The 19,895-nt window shown below is 40.3% G+C and overlaps 9 protein-coding genes across 9 annotated transcripts; all 9 read right to left on the bottom strand.

The window, feature by feature from the left end:
- Window positions 1-243: 243 nt before the first annotated feature.
- Window positions 244-1,841, bottom strand: LOC117188365 (Fanconi anemia group I protein homolog). The gene is made up of 5 exons (XM_033392098.1): window positions 1,338-1,841; window positions 1,047-1,282; window positions 870-979; window positions 364-814; window positions 244-310 (listed from the first exon to the last, which is right to left on the bottom strand). Exons 1-4 carry the CDS (start codon window positions 1,532-1,534, stop codon window positions 674-676), a joined length of 684 nt encoding a protein of 227 aa, XP_033247989.1. The 5' UTR covers window positions 1,535-1,841; the 3' UTR covers window positions 244-310; window positions 364-673.
- A 96-nt stretch (window positions 1,842-1,937) lies between these two features.
- Window positions 1,938-3,322, bottom strand: LOC117188369. Its single transcript, XM_033392103.1, has 5 exons — window positions 3,249-3,322; window positions 3,072-3,134; window positions 2,834-3,014; window positions 2,603-2,780; window positions 1,938-2,544 (listed from the first exon to the last, which is right to left on the bottom strand). Coding segments are annotated over exons 2-5 (723 nt in total). The 5' UTR covers window positions 3,074-3,134; window positions 3,249-3,322; the 3' UTR covers window positions 1,938-2,182.
- Window positions 3,323-5,150: 1,828 nt separating this feature from the next.
- On the bottom strand, window positions 5,151-6,335 carry LOC117188370. Its single transcript, XM_033392104.1, has 5 exons — window positions 6,266-6,335; window positions 6,089-6,151; window positions 5,851-6,031; window positions 5,620-5,797; window positions 5,151-5,561 (listed from the first exon to the last, which is right to left on the bottom strand). Coding segments are annotated over exons 2-5 (726 nt in total). The 5' UTR covers window positions 6,091-6,151; window positions 6,266-6,335; the 3' UTR covers window positions 5,151-5,196.
- A 177-nt stretch (window positions 6,336-6,512) lies between these two features.
- LOC117188356 (Fanconi anemia group I protein homolog) lies at window positions 6,513-8,164 on the bottom strand. Its single transcript, XM_033392087.1, has 5 exons — window positions 7,669-8,164; window positions 7,378-7,613; window positions 7,201-7,310; window positions 6,695-7,145; window positions 6,513-6,641 (listed from the first exon to the last, which is right to left on the bottom strand). The coding sequence occupies exons 1-5, from the start codon at window positions 7,863-7,865 to the stop codon at window positions 6,559-6,561; spliced, it is 1,077 nt and encodes a 358-aa protein (XP_033247978.1). The 5' UTR covers window positions 7,866-8,164; the 3' UTR covers window positions 6,513-6,558.
- A 108-nt stretch (window positions 8,165-8,272) lies between these two features.
- On the bottom strand, window positions 8,273-9,651 carry LOC117188368. The gene is made up of 5 exons (XM_033392102.1): window positions 9,578-9,651; window positions 9,401-9,463; window positions 9,163-9,343; window positions 8,932-9,109; window positions 8,273-8,873 (listed from the first exon to the last, which is right to left on the bottom strand). Coding segments are annotated over exons 2-5 (723 nt in total). The 5' UTR covers window positions 9,403-9,463; window positions 9,578-9,651; the 3' UTR covers window positions 8,273-8,511.
- Window positions 9,652-11,740: 2,089 nt separating this feature from the next.
- LOC117187842 lies at window positions 11,741-12,849 on the bottom strand. The gene is made up of 4 exons (XM_033390715.1): window positions 12,679-12,849; window positions 12,441-12,621; window positions 12,210-12,387; window positions 11,741-12,151 (listed from the first exon to the last, which is right to left on the bottom strand). Coding segments are annotated over exons 1-4 (726 nt in total). The 5' UTR covers window positions 12,681-12,849; the 3' UTR covers window positions 11,741-11,786.
- A 253-nt stretch (window positions 12,850-13,102) lies between these two features.
- Window positions 13,103-15,145, bottom strand: LOC117188360 (Fanconi anemia group I protein homolog). Its single transcript, XM_033392091.1, has 5 exons — window positions 14,259-15,145; window positions 13,968-14,203; window positions 13,791-13,900; window positions 13,285-13,735; window positions 13,103-13,231 (listed from the first exon to the last, which is right to left on the bottom strand). The coding sequence occupies exons 1-5, from the start codon at window positions 14,453-14,455 to the stop codon at window positions 13,149-13,151; spliced, it is 1,077 nt and encodes a 358-aa protein (XP_033247982.1). The 5' UTR covers window positions 14,456-15,145; the 3' UTR covers window positions 13,103-13,148.
- A 1,724-nt stretch (window positions 15,146-16,869) lies between these two features.
- On the bottom strand, window positions 16,870-17,491 carry LOC117188366. Its single transcript, XM_033392100.1, has 3 exons — window positions 17,447-17,491; window positions 17,270-17,332; window positions 16,870-17,212 (listed from the first exon to the last, which is right to left on the bottom strand). Coding segments are annotated over exons 2-3 (306 nt in total). The 5' UTR covers window positions 17,272-17,332; window positions 17,447-17,491; the 3' UTR covers window positions 16,870-16,908.
- A 263-nt stretch (window positions 17,492-17,754) lies between these two features.
- LOC117188364 (Fanconi anemia group I protein homolog) lies at window positions 17,755-19,747 on the bottom strand. The gene is made up of 5 exons (XM_033392097.1): window positions 18,849-19,747; window positions 18,558-18,793; window positions 18,381-18,490; window positions 17,875-18,325; window positions 17,755-17,821 (listed from the first exon to the last, which is right to left on the bottom strand). Exons 1-4 carry the CDS (start codon window positions 19,043-19,045, stop codon window positions 18,185-18,187), a joined length of 684 nt encoding a protein of 227 aa, XP_033247988.1. The 5' UTR covers window positions 19,046-19,747; the 3' UTR covers window positions 17,755-17,821; window positions 17,875-18,184.
- Window positions 19,748-19,895: the final 148 nt, after the last annotated feature.

Below are 19,895 nucleotides of genomic sequence, written 5' to 3'. Positions count from 1 at the left end.
ATACCGTCTCATTTTAAAAATATACCGTAAATATACTGACGAATTCAAGTTCTATTTTACGTATTCCTCGTTTTTGATATTCCGACGAATATTACCAGCTATATAGAACATTTAGCCATGCCCACATAATTTTATACGCTTTATCAATCAATTTTCTATTTAACTGGTGTATTCTTAATACTTGCTTTTATTGCATTTTGCGTAAAAAGAGGATTTAGCGAAATAAGTAAAACAAAAAACAAGTAGCGAAATAGGTCATTTAGTGCATTCTGAGACGGTGTACCAGCTACACTTAATAGTGTTAAACATTCTAGAAAAAACACATAGTTATTAAAGAATTATTATGGGGAATCCAATACCAACCCAAAAACTGGTTTTGATCTTGATGTACAATCATCCACTCAGAGAGGAGTCTAATGATGCCTTGCCCAAAGATGAAACGTTTGCGAATGAACTTTGTTAAAAAAGTAATTGCTAGAGTATGCATTTTGGGCGAGTGCGATTTAAGCAGAAAAAATACTAGGTGGACTAGTCCTGGTGTTATCACATCTTTTCCATCTTTGTTCTGATCTATGAGCACCGTTAAGACCTGCTGCAAGTCGACTTGTTTGCGCTGTAACGAATCACGATACCAAACGGAGTAGTCTGCCAAAGTTATCTCTTCTTCATTATTCTATATGACATTTCGCAAGAATGGCAGCAAAATGGATCGAGAGATGCGCGCAGATTCTGGATCACGATTCACACTTGTCATCGAAATAATGGCGCTGAGCATGAATGGCGTGAGAATGACATCGGGCAAATGCGAGAAGTTCTGCCAATACAAACTAACATTAGAATTCATTCAATTTAGGAGAGCCCATATTCACCCTCAACATTACGGCCAGATGTTTCTCAGTTAGTTTATACATAGTACAGTAATTCAAATGATGGAGTATAGTCTCTTCGGCCTCCCGCAGCTCTTTGTCCGAAAATGGATCTGATGGTAAAAATTAACAAATTATAGAAAGAGACACACAGTAAATTATTGAAATAATTAGGCGAACCTATGCTGTCGAAATCTGTAGAGTTGCTGCTCATGTCTGAGAACAAGCGCTTATAGTAATTGCGTTGAAAATACTTCTCCAATGCCAGCAGCGGTACAATCAGTTGTGAGGCATTTTGGCACATGGAAAAGAGCTGGAAGCACAGAGCTGGTAGCTCCATTGGCGATAGCTCCTGCAGAGCCCCGGAGAATTTATTTAATACGGTAAAAATTTCTCCGTTGCTGAGATTTATGGCCCTAAAAAGACGGAAATTTTAGTAGAATTTTGTAGCATTCTATGGGCGCAACTTACTTGAACATGTCAGCAATGGGGGTCAGGATTGAAGACGGCCATCGCATGGTACATATACTTTTCACTGTATTGTTTCTATACTCGGTTCCATCGGTTCCCACCCCATTTAGTATAAAACGTGGAGTTGCCGAAAGCAGAGCCAGTGAATCTGGCAACAAATCCTTCCAACCAACGCACTTGGCGTCTCCCTGTCGCATGCCATCCACACAGTGCTCGATAATCCAGGCCAGTTCATCAGCAGAAAAGGTGGACAAGTCCTGGGCCAATCGTGTGATCAAATCGAAGGATTGTTTATAGTTCAGCTCTACACTACGCACTTAAATTAAATATGTGCAACTGTATATATATGAACTTTATTTCATTTCGCAAGCCTAACTAGCAATACTATAAAAGCAGCTTATTTAAAAATTGTATAGTTCATAGTCATTAATGCATAATTTTCCCATTCATATGCTCATCAATAATTGTATTCGTGAGCCTCTGACCCGGAAACCGTTGAACGGAAGACCCAGAAACGATATTGGAACTAAAAAACAGTACACTACACAATTTTGACAAGAAAATTAAATTCAAAAGTTTCCCGCCAAAACCAACTGCGTGTCTGTTGAGTATCAAAATATTTGCCAAAGGAAACAAATTGTTTATTTTATCGTTTGGCCAATCGGCGTTTCACATCTCTCAAAAATGCCCATGGTTCCCCCATTATGCGCCTAGTTTACATTTACTATAATAATCTTAAATGTTTGAAAAAGTGGACAGATCTTGCTTTCCTGGTCAAACATTTGGTCTTGAGGGACACTTTTAATATTTTCTTTAGAAAACCATAATAAAAATAGTGGAACCAGTTACTCGGTTGTTTCCATTTTGTGAACAAATTTCTCCATTACAGCATTAAGACGCTTGCGCTCCTTGAGCTGTTGCTGCATTAGGTCTGAGATCTGTGTGCCTAGAGCCAAAAGCGCGTCCGTATTGGCTTCTGTGCGCTGGGCGTTCAAGCGAGTTTGTCTATTCATGTCCTGCAGCTCCTTTGCAATGTCCATTAGCATCGGCACCGTGCTCTCGTGTTCAATTTCTAATTCATTTACATCATTTTGAACCAGCTTGCGCTTTTTGGCAGATGGAGTTTGCGAAGTGCTAGTGCGCTCCAATTTCACGCCGATATGTCTGTCATTGATCCGGCTGAAGCAGTCATCTTCTTCCTCATCATCTTTACATAAAAAAGAAATAGTACATACATTTTTTGCGGCTTGATATTTTTGTCTTACCGTCATCTGTGGCTGTGACCTCGTCGTGCTTATCATACAAGTCACAGATCACGGCCACTGCATCCTCTAGAGCAGTGAGTGTATCCTGATACAGCGAGCCTTTGCCGCAGGCATTTGAATCTTCCAGCCTGTTATTGTTAATCTTTTTACGAATGCAGCTTTTCCAGTCTTTCCATACCTATCAAGAGCCAAGTGAGATGACGGAACATAGCGCAATTGCTCGGCACTTACTCTTTTCCACTCACAAACTTCTTTGACAGGCGGACCCACGCTATTTAACTCCTTTGAAAGCCGCTTCCAGGCGGCTTCAGCTGCCAGCTTATCACCCTTGAGGTAGTTTATGGCTATCATTGGGTGTCTCTCCATAAATGCGATGAATATGGCATCTTGCTGCGCAGTTCTGTGTTTGCCCCTGTATACAATGAGGTGGTAAGTATACATTTTTACGAACATTTTCAACATTATTTACATGTTCCGTGGTTTTTTGTTTGACTGATTGGTCAGTTTGGCCGCTGGATTCGTTGTCACAAATCTGTGGAGAGGACAATCCGGCGTTCACTTCAGCAGTAGCAGGGAGTTGAATCTCTCCAGATTTAGATAAATCTAGCGATCTATTAATTTATTTATTTACGAAATATTTATTTACCTTATCAGTGTTACCGTGAACTTATCGATCAAATATACGGTCGGACTCTTAGAAATATACCAAAATATACCGTCTCATTTTAAAAATATACCGTAAATATACTGACGAGTTCAAGTTCTATTTTACGTATTCCTCGTTTTTGATATTCCGACGAATATTACCAGCTATATAGAACATTTAGCCATGCCCACATAATTTTATACGCTTTATCAATCAATTTTCTATTTAACTGGTGTATTCTTAATACTTGCTTTTATTGCATTTTGCGTAAAAAGAGGATTTAGCGAAATAAGTCAAACAAAAAACAAGTAGCGAAATAGGTCATTTAGTGCATTCTGAGACGGTGTACCAGCTACACTTAATAGTGTTAAACATTCTAGAAAAAATACATAGTTATTAAAGAATTATTATGGGGAATCCAATACCAACCCGAAAACTGGTTTTGATCTTGATGTACAATCATCCACTCAGAGAGGAGTCTAATGATGCCTTGCCCAAAGATGAAACGTTTGCGAATGAACTTTGTTAAAAAAGTAATTGCTAGAGTATGCATTTTGGGCGAGTGCGATTTAAGCAGAAAAAATACTAGGTGGACTAGTCCTGGTGTTATCACATCTTTTCCATCTTTGTTCTGATCTATGAGCACCGTTAAGACCTGCTGCAAGTCGACTTGTTTGCGCTGTAACGAATCACGATACCAAACGGAGTAGTCTGCCAAAGTTATCTCTTCTTCATTATTCTTTATGACATTTCGCAAGAATGGCAGCAAAATGGATCGAGAGATGCGCGCAGATTCTGGATCACGATTCACACTTGTCATCGAAATAATGGCGCTGAGCATGAATGGCGTGAGAATGACATCGGGAAAATGCGAGAAGTTCTGCCAATACAAACTAACATTAGAATTCATTCAATTTAGGAGAGCCCATATTCACCCTCAACATTACGGCCAGATGTTTCTCAGTTAGTTTATACATAGTACAGTAATTCAAATGATGGAGTATAGTCTCTTCGGCCTCCCGCAGCTCTTTGTCCGAAAATGGATCTGATGGTAAAAATTAACAAATTATAGAAAGAGACACACAGTAAATTATTGAAATAATTAGGCGAACCTATGCTGTCGAAATCTGTAGAGTTGCTGCTCATGTCTGAGAACAAGCGCTTATAGTAATTGCGTTGAAAATACTTCTCCAATGCCAGCAGCGGTACAATCAGTTGTGAGGCATTTTGGCACATGGAAAAGAGCTGGAAGCACAGAGCTGGTAGCTCCATTGGCGATAGCTCCTGTGGGGCGCAACTTACTTGAACATGTCAGCAATGGGGGTCAGGATTGAAGGCGGCCATCGCATGGTACATATACTTTTCACTGTATTGTTTCTATACTCGGTTCCATCGGTTCCCACCCCATTTAGTATAAAACGTGGAGTTGCCGAAAGCAGAGCCAGTGAATCTGGCAACAAATCCTTCCAACCAACGCACTTGGCGTCTCCCTGTCGCATGCCATCCACACAGTGCTCGATAATCCAGGCCAGTTCATCAGCAGAAAAGGTGGACAAGTCCTGGGCCAATCGTGTGATCAAATCGAAGGATTGTTTATAGTTCAGCTCTACACTACGCACTTAAATTAAATATGTGCAACTGTATATATATGAACTTTATTTCATTTCGCAAGCCTAACTAGCAATACTATAAAAGCAGCTTATTTAAAAATTGTATAGTTCATAGTCATTAATGCATAATTTTCCCATTCATATGCTCATCAATAATTGTATTCGTGAGCCTCTGACCCGGAAACCGTTGAACGGAAGACCCAGAAACGATATTGGAACTAAAAAACAGTACACTACACAATTTTGACAAGAAAATTCAATTCAAAAGGTTCCCGCCAAAACCAACTGCGTGTCTGTTGAGTATCAAAATATTTGCCAAAGGAAACAAATTGTTTATTTTATCGTTTGGCCAATCGGCGTTTCATAACAAATTTCTCCATTACAGCATTAAGACGCTTGCGCTCCTTGAGCTGTTGCTGCATTAGGTCTGAGATCTGTGTGCCTAGAGCCAAAAGCGCGTCCGTATTGGCTTCTGTGCGCTGGGCGTTCAAGCGAGTTTGTCTATTCATGTCCTGCAGCTCCTTTGCAATGTCCATTAGCATCGGCACCGTGCTCTCGTGTTCAATTTCTAATTCATTTACATCATTTTGAACCAGCTTGCGCTTTTTGGCAGATGGAGTTTGCGAAGTGCTAGTGCGCTCCAATTTCACGCCGATATGTCTGTCATTGATCCGGCTGAAGCAGTCATCTTCTTCCTCATCATCTTTACATAAAAAAGAAATAGTACATACATTTTTTGCGGCTTGATATTTTTGTCTTACCGTCATCTGTGGCTGTGACCTCGTCGTGCTTATCATACAAGTCACAGATCACGGCCACTGCATCCTCTAGAGCAGTGAGTGTATAATGATACAGCGAGCCTTTGCCGCAGGCATTTGAATCTTCCAGCCTGTTATTGTTAATCTTTTTACGAATGCAGCTTTTCCAGGCTTTCCATACCTATCAAGAGCCAAGTGAGATGACGGAACATAGCGCAATTGCTCGGCACTTACTCTTTTCCACTCACAAACTTCTTTGACAGGCGGACCCACGCTATTTAACTCCTTTGAAAGCCGCTTCCAGGCGGCTTCAGCTGCCAGCTTATCACCCTTGAGGTAGTTTATGGCTATCATTGGGTGTCTCTCCATAAATGCGATGAATATGGCATCTTGCTGCGCAGTTCTGTGTTTGCCCCTGTATACAATGAGGTGGTAAGTATACATTTTTACGAACATTTTCAACATTATTTACATGTTCCGTGGTTTTTTGTTTGACTGATTGGTCAGTTTGGCCGCTGGATTCGTTGTCACAAATCTGTGGAGAGGACAATCCGGCGTTCACTTCAGCAGTAGCAGGGAGTTGAATCTCTCCAGATTTAGATAAATCTAGCGATCTATTAATTTATTTATTTACGAAATATTTATTTACCTTATCAGTGTTACCGTGAACTTATCGATCAAATATACGGTCGGACTCTTAGAAATATACCAAAATATACCGTCTCATTTTAAAAATATACCGTAAATATACTGACGAATTCAAGTTCTATTTTACGTATTCCTCGTTTTTGATATTCCGACGAATATTACCAGCTATATAGAACATTTAGCCATGCCCACATAATTTTATACGCTTTATCAATCAATTTTCTATTTAACTGGTGTATTCTTAATACTTGCTTTTATTGCATTTTGCGTAAAAAGAGGATTTAGCGAAATAAGTCAAACAAAAAACAAGTAGCGAAATAGGTCATTTAGTGCATTCTGAGACGGTGTACCAGCTACACTTAATAGTGTTAAACATTCTAGAAAAAATACATAGTTATTAAAGAATTATTATGGGGAATCCAATACCAACCCGAAAACTGGTTTTGATCTTGATGTACAATCATCCACTCAGAGAGGAGTCTAATGATGCCTTGCCCAAAGATGAAACGTTTGCGAATGAACTTTGTTAAAAAAGTAATTGCTAGAGTATGCATTTTGGGCGAGTGCGATTTAAGCAGAAAAAATACTAGGTGGACTAGTCCTGGTGTTATCACATCTTTTCCATCTTTGTTCTGATCTATGAGCACCGTTAAGACCTGCTGCAAGTCGACTTGTTTGCGCTGTAACGAATCACGATACCAAACGGAGTAGTCTGCTAAAGTTATCTCCTCTTCATTATTCTTTATGACATTTCGCAAGAATGGCAGCAAAATGGATCGAGAGATGCGCGCAGATTCTGGATCACGATTCACACTTGTCATCGAAATAATGGCGCTGAGCATGAATGGCGTGAGAATGACATCGGGCAAATGCGAGAAGTTCTGCCAATACAAACTAACATTAGAATTCATTCAATTTAGGAGAGCCCATATTCACCCTCAACATTACGGCCAGATGTTTCTCAGTTAGTTTATACATAGTACAGTAATTCAAATGATGGAGTATAGTCTCTTCGGCCTCCCGCAGCTCTTTGTCCGAAAATGGATCTGATGGTAAAAATTAACAAATTATAGAAAGAGACACACAGTAAATTATTGAAATAATTAGGCGAACCTATGCTGTCGAAATCTGTAGAGTTGCTGCTCATGTCTGAGAACAAGCGCTTATAGTAATTGCGTTGAAAATACTTCTCCAATGCCAGCAGCGGTACAATCAGTTGTGAGGCATTTTGGCACATGGAAAAGAGCTGGAAGCACAGAGCTGGTAGCTCCATTGGCGATAGCTCCTGCAGAGCCCCGGAGAATTTATTTAATACGGTAAAAATTTCTCCGTTGCTGAGATTTATGGCCCTAAAAAGACGGAAATTTTAGTAGAATTTTGTAGCATTCTATGGGCGCAACTTACTTGAACATGTCAGCAATGGGGGTCAGGATTGAAGACGGCCATCGCATGGTACATATACTTTTCACTGTATTGTTTCTATACTCGGTTCCATCGGTTCCCACCCCATTTAGTATAAAACGTGGAGTTGCCGAAAGCAGAGCCAGTGAATCTGGCAACAAATCCTTCCAACCAACGCACTTGGCGTCTCCCTGTCGCATGCCATCCACACAGTGCTCGATAATCCAGGCCAGTTCATCAGCAGAAAAGGTGGACAAGTCCTGGGCCAATCGTGTGATCAAATCGAAGGATTGTTTATAGTTCAGCTCTACACTACGCACTTAAATTAAATATGTGCAACTGTATATATATGAACTTTATTTCATTTCGCAAGCCTAACTAGCAATACTATAAAAGCAGCTTATTTAAAAATTGTATAGTTCATAGTCATTAATGCATAATTTTCCCATTCATATGCTCATCAATAATTGTATTCGTGAGCCTCTGACCCGGAAACCGTTGAACGGAAGACCCAGAAACGATATTGGAACTAAAAAACAGTACACTACACAATTTTGACAAGAAAATTCAATTCAAAAGGTTCCCGCCAAAACCAACTGCGTGTCTGTTGAGTATCAAAATATTTGCCAAAGGAAACAAATTGTTTATTTTATCGTTTGGCCAATCGGCGTTTCACATCTCTCAAAAATGCCCATGGTTCCCCCATTATGCGCCTAGTTTACATTAACTATAATAATCTTAAATGTTTGAAAAAGTGGACAGATCCTGGTCCTGGTCAAACATTTGGTCTTGAGGGACACTTTCAATATTTTCTTTAGAAAACCATAATAAAAATAGTGGAACTAGTTAGTCGGTTGTTTCCATTTTGTGAACAAATTTCTCCATTACAGCATTAAGACGCTTGCGCTCCTTGAGCTGTTGCTGCATTAGGTCTGAGATCTGTGTGCCTAGAGCCAAAAGCGCGTCCGTATTGGCTTCTGTGCGCTGGGCGTTCAAGCGAGTTTGTCTATTCATGTCCTGCAGCTCCTTTGCAATGTCTATTAGAATCGGCACCGTGCTTTCGTGTTCAATTTCTAATTCATTTACATCATTTTGAACCAGCTTGCGCTTTTTGGCAGATGGAGTTTGCGAAGTGCTAGTGCGCTCCAATTTCACGCCGATATGTCTGTCATTGATCCGGCTGAAGCAGTCATCTTCTTCCTCATCATCTTTACATAAAAAAGAAATAGTACATACATTTTTTGCGGCTTGATATTTTTGTCTTACCGTCATCTGTGGCTGTGACCTCGTCGTGCTTATCATACAAGTCACAGATCACGGCCACTGCATCCTCTAGAGCAGTGAGTGTATCCTGATACAGCGAGCCTTTGCCGCAGGCATTTGAATCTTCCAGCCTGTTATTGTTAATCTTTTTACGAATGCAGCTTTTCCAGTCTTTCCATACCTATCAAGAGCCAAGTGAGATGACGGAACATAGCGCAATTGCTCGGCACTTACTCTTTTCCACTCACAAACTTCTTTGACAGGCGGACCCACGCTATTTAACTCCTTTGAAAGCCGCTTCCAGGCGGCTTCAGCTGCCAGCTTATCACCCTTGAGGTAGTTTATGGCTATCATTGGGTGTCTCTCCATAAATGCGATGAATATGGCATCTTGCTGCGCAGTTCTGTGTTTGCCCCTGTATACAATGAGGTGGTAAGTATACATTTTTACGAACATTTTCAACATTATTTACATGTTCCGTGGTTTTTTGTTTGACTGATTGGTCAGTTTGGCCGCTGGATTCGTTGTCACAAATCTGTGGAGAGGACAATCCGGCGTTCACTTCAGCAGTAGCAGGGAGTTGAATCTCTCCAGATTTAGATAAATCTAGCGATCTATTAATTTATTTATTTACGAAATATTTATTTACCTTATCAGTGTTACCGTGAACTTATCGATCAAATATACGGTCGGACTCTTAGAAATATACCAAAATATACCGTCTCATTTTAAAAATATACCGTAAATATACTGACGAGTTCAAGTTCTATTTTACGTATTCCTCGTTTTTGATATTCCGACGAATATTACCAGCTATATAGAACATTTAGTTATGCCCACATAATTTTATACGCTTTATCAATCAATTTTCTATTTAACTGGTGTATTCTTAATACTTGCTTTTATTGCATTTTGCGTAAAAAGAGGATTTAGCGAAATAAGTAAAACAAAAAACAAGTAGCGAAATAGGTCATTTAGTGCATTCTGAGACGGTGTACCAGCTACACTTAATAGTGTTAAACATTCTAGAAAAAACACATAGTTATTAAAGAATTATTATGGGGAATCCAATACCAACCCAAAAACTGGTTTTGATCTTGATGTACAATCATCCACTCAGAGAGGAGTCTAATGATGCCTTGCCCAAAGATGAAACGTTTGCGAATGAACTTTGTTAAAAAAGTAATTGCTAGAGTATGCATTTTGGGCGAGTGCGATTTAAGCAGAAAAAATACTAGGTGGACTAGTCCTGGTGTTATCACATCTTTTCCATCTTTGTTCTGATCTATGAGCACCGTTAAGACCTGCTGCAAGTCGACTTGTTTGCGCTGTAACGAATCACGATACCAAACGGAGTAGTCTGCCAAAGTTATCTCTTCTTCATTATTCTTTATGACATTTCGCAAGAATGGCAGCAAAATGGATCGAGAGATGCGCGCAGATTCTGGATCACGTTTCACACTTGTCATCGAAATAATGGCGCTGAGCATGAATGGCGTGAGAATGACATCGGGCAAATGCGAGAAGTTCTGCCAATACAAACTAACATTAGAATTCATTCAATTTACGAGAGCCCATATTCACCCTCAACATTACGGCCAGATGTTTCTCAGTTAGTTTATACATAGTACAGTAATTCAAATGATGGAGTATAGTCTCTTCGGCCTCCCGCAGCTCTTTGTCCGAAAATGGATCTGATGGTAAAAATTAACAAATTATAGAAAGAGACACACAGTAAATTATTGAAATAATTAGGCGAACCTATGCTGTCGAAATCTGTAGAGTTGCTGCTCATGTCTGAGAACAAGCGCTTATAGTAATTGCGTTGAAAATACTTCTCCAATGCCAGCAGCGGTACAATCAGTTGTGAGGCATTTTGGCACATGGAAAAGAGCTGGAAGCACAGAGCTGGTAGCTCCATTGGCGATAGCTCCTGCAGAGCCCCGGAGAATTTATTTAATACGGTAAAAATTTCTCCGTTGCTGAGATTTATGGCCCTAAAAAGACGGAAATTTTAGTAGAATTTTGTAGCATTCTATGGGCGCAACTTACTTGAACATGTCAGCAATGGGGGTCAGGATTGAAGGCGGCCATCGCATGGTACATATACTTTTCATTGTATTGTTTCTATACTCGGTTCCATCGGTTCCCACCCCATTTAGTATAAAACGTGGAGTTGCCGAAAGCAGAGCCAGTGAATCTGGCAACAAATCCTTCCAACCAACGCACTTGGCGTCTCCCTGTCGCATGCCATCCACACAGTGCTCGATAATCCAGGCCAGTTCATCAGCAGAAAAGGTGGACAAGTCCTGGGCCAATCGTGTGATCAAATCGAAGGATTGTTTATAGTTCAGCTCTACACTACGCACTTAAATTAAATATGTGCAATATATATATGTATATATATGAACTTTATTTCATTTCGCAAGCCTAACTAGCAATACTATAAAAGCAGCTTATTTAAAAATTGTATAGTTCATAGTCATTAATGCATAATTTTCCCATTCATATGCTCATCAATAATTGTATTCGTGAGCCTCTGACCCGGAAACCGTTGAACGGAAGACCCAGAAACGATATTGCCGAGCCTTCCCTCGGTCGGTTGGGCGGGAGGAGGGCTGCGTTTTGCCTGGGATCCGCGCGTAACAGCCTTCTGCTGGTGTCACACGGGCCACTTGACGGTGCAGTAACTGCATCGCCTCTTGAAAGATGCAGTCATTGCATGTCAACGTCCACACATAAAAAACAGTACACTACACAATTTTGACAAGAAAATTCAATTCAAAAGGTTCCCGCCAAAACCAACTGCGTGTCTGTTGAGTATCAAAATATTTGCCAAAGGAAACAAATTGTTTATTTTATCGTTTGGCCAATCGGCGTTTCATAACAAATTTCTCCATTACAGCATTAAGACGCTTGCGCTCCTTGAGCTGTTGCTGCATTAGGTCTGAGATCTGTGTGCCTAGAGCCAAAAGCGCGTCCGTATTGGCTTCTGTGCGCTGGGCGTTCAAGCGAGTTTGTCTATTCATGTCCTGCAGCTCCTTTGCAATGTCCATTAGAATCGGCACCGTGCTCTCGTGTTCAATTTCTAATTCATTTACATCATTTTGAACCAGCTTGCGCTTTTTGGCAGATGGAGTTTGCGAAGTGCTAGTGCGCTCCAATTTCACGCCGATATGTCTGTCATTGATCCGGCTGAAGCAGTCATCTTCTTCCTCATCATCTTTACATAAAAAAGAAATAGTACATACATTTTTTGCGGCTTGATATTTTTGTCTTACCGTCATCTGTGGCTGTGACCTCGTCGTGCTTATCATACAAGTCACAGATCACGGCCACTGCATCCTCTAGAGCAGTGAGTGTATCCTGATACAGCGAGCCTTTGCCGCAGGCATTTGAATCTTCCAGCCTGTTATAGTTAATCTTTTTACGAATGCAGCTTTTCCAGTCTTTCCATACCTATCAAGAGCCAAGTGAGATGACGGAACATAGCGCAATTGCTCGGCACTTACTCTTTTCCACTCACAAACTTCTTTGACAGGCGGACCCACGCTATTTAACTCCTTTGAAAGCCGCTTCCAGGCGGCTTCAGCTGCCAGCTTATCACCCTTGAGGTAGTTTATGGCTATCATTGGGTGTCTCTCCATAAATGCGATGAATATGGCATCTTGCTGCGCAGTTCTGTGTTTGCCCCTGTATACAATGAGGTGGTAAGTATACATTTTTACGAACATTTTCAACATTATTTACATGTTCCGTGGTTTTTTGTTTGACTGATTGGTCAGTTTGGCCGCTGGATTCGTTGTCACAAATCTGTGGAGAGGACAATCCGGCGTTCACTTCAGCAGTAGCAGGGAGTTGAATCTCTCCAGATTTAGATAAATCTAGCGATCTATTAATTTATTTATTTACGAAATATTTATTTACCTTATCAGTGTTACCGTGAACTTATCGATCAAATATACGGTCGGACTCTTAGAAATATACCAAAATATACCGTCTCATTTTAAAAATATACCGTAAATATACTGACGAATTCAAGTTCTATTTTACGTATTCCTCGTTTTTGATATTCCGACGAATATTACCAGCTATATAGAACATTTAGCCATGCCCACATAATTTTATACGCTTTATCAATCAATTTTCTATTTAACTGGTGTATTCTTAATACTTGCTTTTATTGCATTTTGCGTAAAAAGAGGATTTAGCGAAATAAGTCAAACAAAAAACAAGTAGCGAAATAGGTCATTTAGTGCATTCTGAGACGGTGTACCAGCTACACTTAATAGTGTTAAACATTCTAGAAAAAATACATAGTTATTAAAGAATTATTATGGGGAATCCAATACCAACCCGAAAACTGGTTTTGATCTTGATGTACAATCATCCACTCAGAGAGGAGTCTAATGATGCCTTGCCCAAAGATGAAACGTTTGCGAATGAACTTTGTTAAAAAAGTAATTGCTAGAGTATGCATTTTGGGCGAGTGCGATTTAAGCAGAAAAAATACTAGGTGGACTAGTCCTGGTGTTATCACATCTTTTCCATCTTTGTTCTGATCTATGAGCACCGTTAAGACCTGCTGCAAGTCGACTTGTTTGCGCTGTAACGAATCACGATACCAAACGGAGTAGTCTGCTAAAGTTATCTCTTCTTCATTATTCTTTATGACATTTCGCAAGAATGGCAGCAAAATGGATCGAGAGATGCGCGCAGATTCTGGATCACGATTCACACTTGTCATCGAAATAATGGCGCTGAGCATGAATGGCGTGAGAATGACATCGGGCAAATGCGAGAAGTTCTGCCAATACAAACTAACATTAGAATTCATTCAATTTAGGAGAGCCCATATTCACCCTCAACATTACGGCCAGATGTTTCTCAGTTAGTTTATACATAGTACAGTAATTCAAATGATGGAGTATAGTCTCTTCGGCCTCCCGCAGCTCTTTGTCCGAAAATGGATCTGATGGTAAAAATTAACAAATTATAGAAAGAGACACACAGTAAATTATTGAAATAATTAGGCGAACCTATGCTGTCGAAATCTGTAGAGTTGCTGCTCATGTCTGAGAACAAGCGCTTATAGTAATTGCGTTGAAAATACTTCTCCAATGCCAGCAGCGGTACAATCAGTTGTGAGGCATTTTGGCACATGGAAAAGAGCTGGAAGCACAGAGCTGGTAGCTCCATTGGCGATAGCTCCTGCAGAGCCCCGGAGAATTTATTTAATACGGTAAAAATTTCTCCGTTGCTGAGATTTATGGCCCTAAAAAGACGGAAATTTTAGTAGAATTTTGTAGCATTCTATGGGCGCAACTTACTTGAACATGTCAGCAATGGGGGTCAGGATTGAAGACGGCCATCGCATGGTACATATACTTTTCACTGTATTGTTTCTATACTCGGTTCCATCGGTTCCCACCCCATTTAGTATAAAACGTGGAGTTGCCGAAAGCAGAGCCAGTGAATCTGGCAACAAATCCTTCCAACCAACGCACTTGGCGTCTCCCTGTCGCATGCCATCCACACAGTGCTCGATAATCCAGGCCAGTTCATCAGCAGAAAAGGTGGACAAGTCCTGGGCCAATCGTGTGATCAAATCGAAGGATTGTTTATAGTTCAGCTCTACACTACGCACTTAAATTAAATATGTGCAACTGTATATATATGAACTTTATTTCATTTCGCAAGCCTAACTAGCAATACTATAAAAGCAGCTTATTTAAAAATTGTATAGTTCATAGTCATTAATGCATAATTTTCCCATTCATATGCTCATCAATAATTGTATTCGTGAGCCTCTGACCCGGAAACCGTTGAACGGAAGACCCAGAAACGATATTGGAACTAAAAAACAGTACACTACACAATTTTGACAAGAAAATTCAATTCAAAAGGTTCCCGCCAAAACCAACTGCGTGTCTGTTGAGTATCAAAATATTTGCCAAAGGAAACAAATTGTTTATTTTATCGTTTGGCCAATCGGCGTTTCACATCTCTCAAAAATGCCCATGGTTCCCCCATTATGCGCCTAGTTTACATTAACTATAATAATCTTAAATGTTTGAAAAAGTGGACAGATCTTGCTTTCCTGGTCAAACATTTGGTCTTGAGGGACACTTTCAATATTTTCTTTAAAAAACCATAATAAAACGAGGGGGAACGTTGTGAGTTGCTGCGGACACCGCAACTCTACAGTTATACCCGATACTTAGTCAGTATGGCTCTCCTCCGGCAGACGCCGCTAATATTAAACGACACGACAAAGAGTGCGTGCGAGAGAGACAGAAAATCAGTCTGAGCGTGACGTCGGGCGCTGCGTAGCCAGTGCAAATTGATTTGTTCCTTTTGGGTATAAAAATGATCCGATCTGATCCAGACTCAGCAATCTGATAGATATGGTCATTATCTATGATTCTGCGTTTTTAGTTTTCTCGAATCTGCAATATTGTGGATGCAACAGATTTTCGTCCTTTGTGGGGGCGGAAAGGGGTGGGGCGAAATTCTGAGATATACGTTTTATAGTGAGATCTAACAGAAGTGCGGATACCAAATTTGGTTACTCTAGCCTTAATAGTCTCTGAGATTTGTGGATGCCCCAGATTTTCGTACATGAAACAGAGCGAGAAAGAATGAATTTGTTTTCTTGATTCCGCTAATATTAAACGACACGACAAAGAGTGCGTGCGAGAGAGACAGAAAATCAGTCTGAGCGTGACGTCGGGCGCTGCGTAGCCAGTGCAAATTGATTTGTTCCTTTTGGGTATAAAAATGATCCGATCTGATCCAGACTCAGCAATCTGATAGATATGGTCATTATCTATGATTCTGCGTTTTTAGTTTTCTCGAATCTGCAATATTGTGGATGCAACAGATTTTCGTCCTTTGTGGGGGCGGAAAGGGGTGGGGCGAAATTCTGAGATATACGTTTTATAGTGAGATCTAACAGAAGTGCGGATACCAAATTTGGTTACTCTAGCCTTAATAGTCTCTGAGATTTGTGGATGCCCCAGATTTTCGTACATGAAACAGAGCGAGAAAGAATGAAATTGTTTTCTTGATTCTGGCTATAATAATTATACGATCTGGTTGAGATTTTACACTCTAGAGCATATAGTCATCCTCTACGATTCTGCGCTTTTGGTTTTATCGTATCTTTAAAAATGTGGATGCCACAGATTTTCGTCCTTTGTGGGGGCGGAAGGGGGTGGGGCGAAATTCTGAGATATACGTTTTATAGTGAGATCTAACAGAAGTGCGGATACCAAATTTGGTTACTCTAGCTTTAATAGTCTCTGAGATTTGTGGATGCCCCAGATTTTCGTCCTTTGCGGGGGCGGAAGGGGGTGTGGCGAAATTTGGACACGAAACGGTCAAGGTCCGATATCACAGGAGTGTGGATACCAAATTTGGTTGCTCTGGCTCTTATAGGTTCTGAGATCCTTGAACTCATATTTTGCAATTGGCAAAACCGACCATGAAACCTGTGTGTTAGAGAGAGACAGAGCGAGAAAGAATGAAATTGTTTTCTTGATTCTGGCTATAATAATTATACGATCTGGTTGAGATTTTACACTCTAGAACATATAGTCATCCTTTACGATTCTGCGTTTTTGGCTTTATCGTATCTTTAAAAATGTGGATGCCACAGATTTTCGTCCTTTGTGGGGGCGGAAGTGGGCGGGGCGAAGTTTTGAAATATTTTTGTAGCAGTGACATATCACAGAAGTCTGGATCCAAAACATCGTTGCTCTAGCTCTTATAGTCTTTGAGCACTAGGCGCTGAAGGGGACGGACAGACGGACAGACAGACATGGCTCAATCGACTCGGCTATTGATGCTGATCAAGAATATATATACTTTATGGGGTCGGAAACGATTCCTTCTGGACGTTACACACATCCACTTTTACCACAAATCTAATATACCCCAATACTCATTTTGAGTATCGGGTATAAATAGTGGAACTAGTTAGTCGGTTGTTTCCATTTTGTGAACAAATTTCTCCATTACAGCATTAAGACGCTTGCGCTCCTTGAGCTGTTGCTGCATTAGGTCTGAGATCTGTGTGCCTAGAGCCAAAAGCGCGTCCGTATTGGCTTCTGTGCGCTGGGCGTTCAAGCGAGTTTGTCTATTCATGTCCTGCAGCTCCTTTGCAATGTCCATTAGCATCGGCACCAGCTTATCACCCTTGAGGTAGTTTATGGCTATCATTGGGTGTCTCTCCATAAATGCGATGAATATGGCATCTTGCTGCGCAGTTCTGTGTTTGCCCCTGTATACAATGAGGTGGTAAGTATACATTTTTACGAACATTTTCAACATTATTTACATGTTCCGTGGTTTTTTGTTTGACTGATTGGTCAGTTTGGCCGCTGGATTCGTTGTCACAAATCTGTGGAGAGGACAATCCGGCGTTCACTTCAGCAGTAGCAGGGAGTTGAATCTCTCCAGATTTAGATAAATCTAGCGATCTATTAATTTATTTATTTACGAAATATTTATTTACCTTATCAGTGTTACCGTGAACTTATCGATCAAATATACGGTCGGACATTAGAAATATACCAAAATATACCGTCTCATTTTAAAAATATACCGTAAATATACTGACGAGTTCAAGTTCTATTTTACGTATTCCTCGTTTTTGATATTCCGACGAATATAACCAGCTATATAGAACATTTAGCCATGCCCACATAATTTTATACGCTTTATCAATCAATTTTCTATTTAACTGGTGTATTCTTAATACTGGCTTTTATTGCATTTTGCGTAAAAAGAGGATTTAGCGAAATAAGTCAAACAAAAAACAAGTAGCGAAATAGGTCATTTAGTGCATTCTGAGACGGTGTACCAGCTACACTTAATAGTGTTAAACATTCTAGAAAAAATACATAGTTATTAAAGAATTATTATGGGGAATCCAATACCAACCCGAAAACTGGTTTTGATCTTGATGTACAATCATCCACTCAGAGAGGAGTCTAATGATGCCTTGCCCAAAGATGAAACGTTTGCGAATGAACTTTGTTAAAAAAGTAATTGCTAGAGTATGCATTTTGGGCGAGTGCGATTTAAGCAGAAAAAATACTAGGTGGACTAGTCCTGGTGTTATCACATCTTTTCCATCTTTGTTCTGATCTATGAGCACCGTTAAGACCTGCTGCAAGTCGACTTGTTTGCGCTGTAACGAATCACGATACCAAACGGAGTAGTCTGCCAAAGTTATCTCTTCTTCATTATTCTATATGACATTTCGCAAGAATGGCAGCAAAATGGATCGAGAGATGCGCGCAGATTCTGGATCACGATTCACACTTGTCATCGAAATAATGGCGCTGAGCATGAATGGCGTGAGAATGACATCGGGCAAATGCGAGAAGTTCTGCCAATACAAACTAACATTAGAATTCATTCAATTTAGGAGAGCCCATATTCACCCTCAACATTACGGCCAGATGTTTCTCAGTTAGTTTATACATAGTACAGTAATTCAAATGATGGAGTATAGTCTCTTCGGCCTCCCGCAGCTCTTTGTCCGAAAATGGATCTGATGGTAAAAATTAACAAATTATAGAAAGAGACACACAGTAAATTATTGAAATAATTAGGCGAACCTATGCTGTCGAAATCTGTAGAGTTGCTGCTCATGTCTGAGAACAAGCGCTTATAGTAATTGCGTTGAAAATACTTCTCCAATGCCAGCAGCGGTACAATCAGTTGTGAGGCATTTTGGCACATGGAAAAGAGCTGGAAGCACAGAGCTGGTAGCTCCATTGGCGATAGCTCCTGCAGAGCCCCGGAGAATTTATTTAATACGGTAAAAATTTCTCCGTTGCTGAGATTTATGGCCCTAAAAAGACGGAAATTTTAGTAGAATTTTGTAGCATTCTATGGGCGCAACTTACTTGAACATGTCAGCAATGGGGGTCAGGATTGAAGGCGGCCATCGCATGGTACATATACTTTTCACTGTATTGTTTCTATACTCGGTTCCATCGGTTCCCACCCCATTTAGTATAAAACGTGGAGTTGCCGAAAGCAGAGCCAGTGAATCTGGCAACAAATCCTTCCAACCAACGCACTTGGCGTCTCCCTGTCGCATGCCATCCACACAGTGCTCGATAATCCAGGCCAGTTCATCAGCAGAAAAGGTGGACAAGTCCTGGGCCAATCGTGTGATCAAATCGAAGGATTGTTTATAGTTCAGCTCTACACTACGCACTTAAATTAAATATGTGCAATATATATATGTATATATATGAACTTTATTTCATTTCGCAAGCCTAACTAGCAATACTATAAAAGCAGCTTATTTAAAAATTGTATAGTTCATAGTCATTAATGCATAATTTTCCCATTCATATGCTCATCAATAATTGTATTCGTGAGCCTCTGACCCGGAAACCGTTGAACGGAAGACCCAGAAACGATATTGGAACTAAAAAACAGTACACTACACAATTTTGACAAGAAAATTTAATTCAAAAGGTTCCCGCCAAAACCAACTGCGTGTCTGTTGAGTATCAAAATATTTGCCAAAGGAAACAAATTGTTTATTTTATCGTTTGGCCAATCGGCGTTTCACATCTCTCAAAAATGCCCATGGTTCCCCCATTATGCGCCTAGTTTACATTAACTATAATAATCTTAAATGTTTGAAAAAGTGGACAGATCTTGCTTTCCTGGTCAAACATTTGGTCTTGAGGGACACTTTCAATATTTTCTTTAGAAAACCATAATAAAACGAGGGGGAACGTTGTGAGTTGCTGCGGACACCGCAACTCTACAGTTATACCCGATACTTAGTCAGTATGGCTCTCCTCCGGCAGACGCCGCTAATATTAAACGACACGACAAAGAGTGCGTGCGAGAGAGACAGAAAATCAGTCTGAGCGTGACGTCGGGTGCTGCGTAGCCAGTGCAAATTGATTTGTTCCTTTTGGGTATAAAAA

This window comes from Drosophila miranda, chromosome 3 (genome assembly GCF_003369915.1).
Source record: "Drosophila miranda strain MSH22 chromosome 3, D.miranda_PacBio2.1, whole genome shotgun sequence".
Taxonomy (NCBI): Eukaryota; Metazoa; Arthropoda; class Insecta; order Diptera; family Drosophilidae; genus Drosophila; species Drosophila miranda.
Note: the sequence above shows the minus strand (reverse complement) of the source record. Positions and strands in the feature narration are given on the sequence as shown.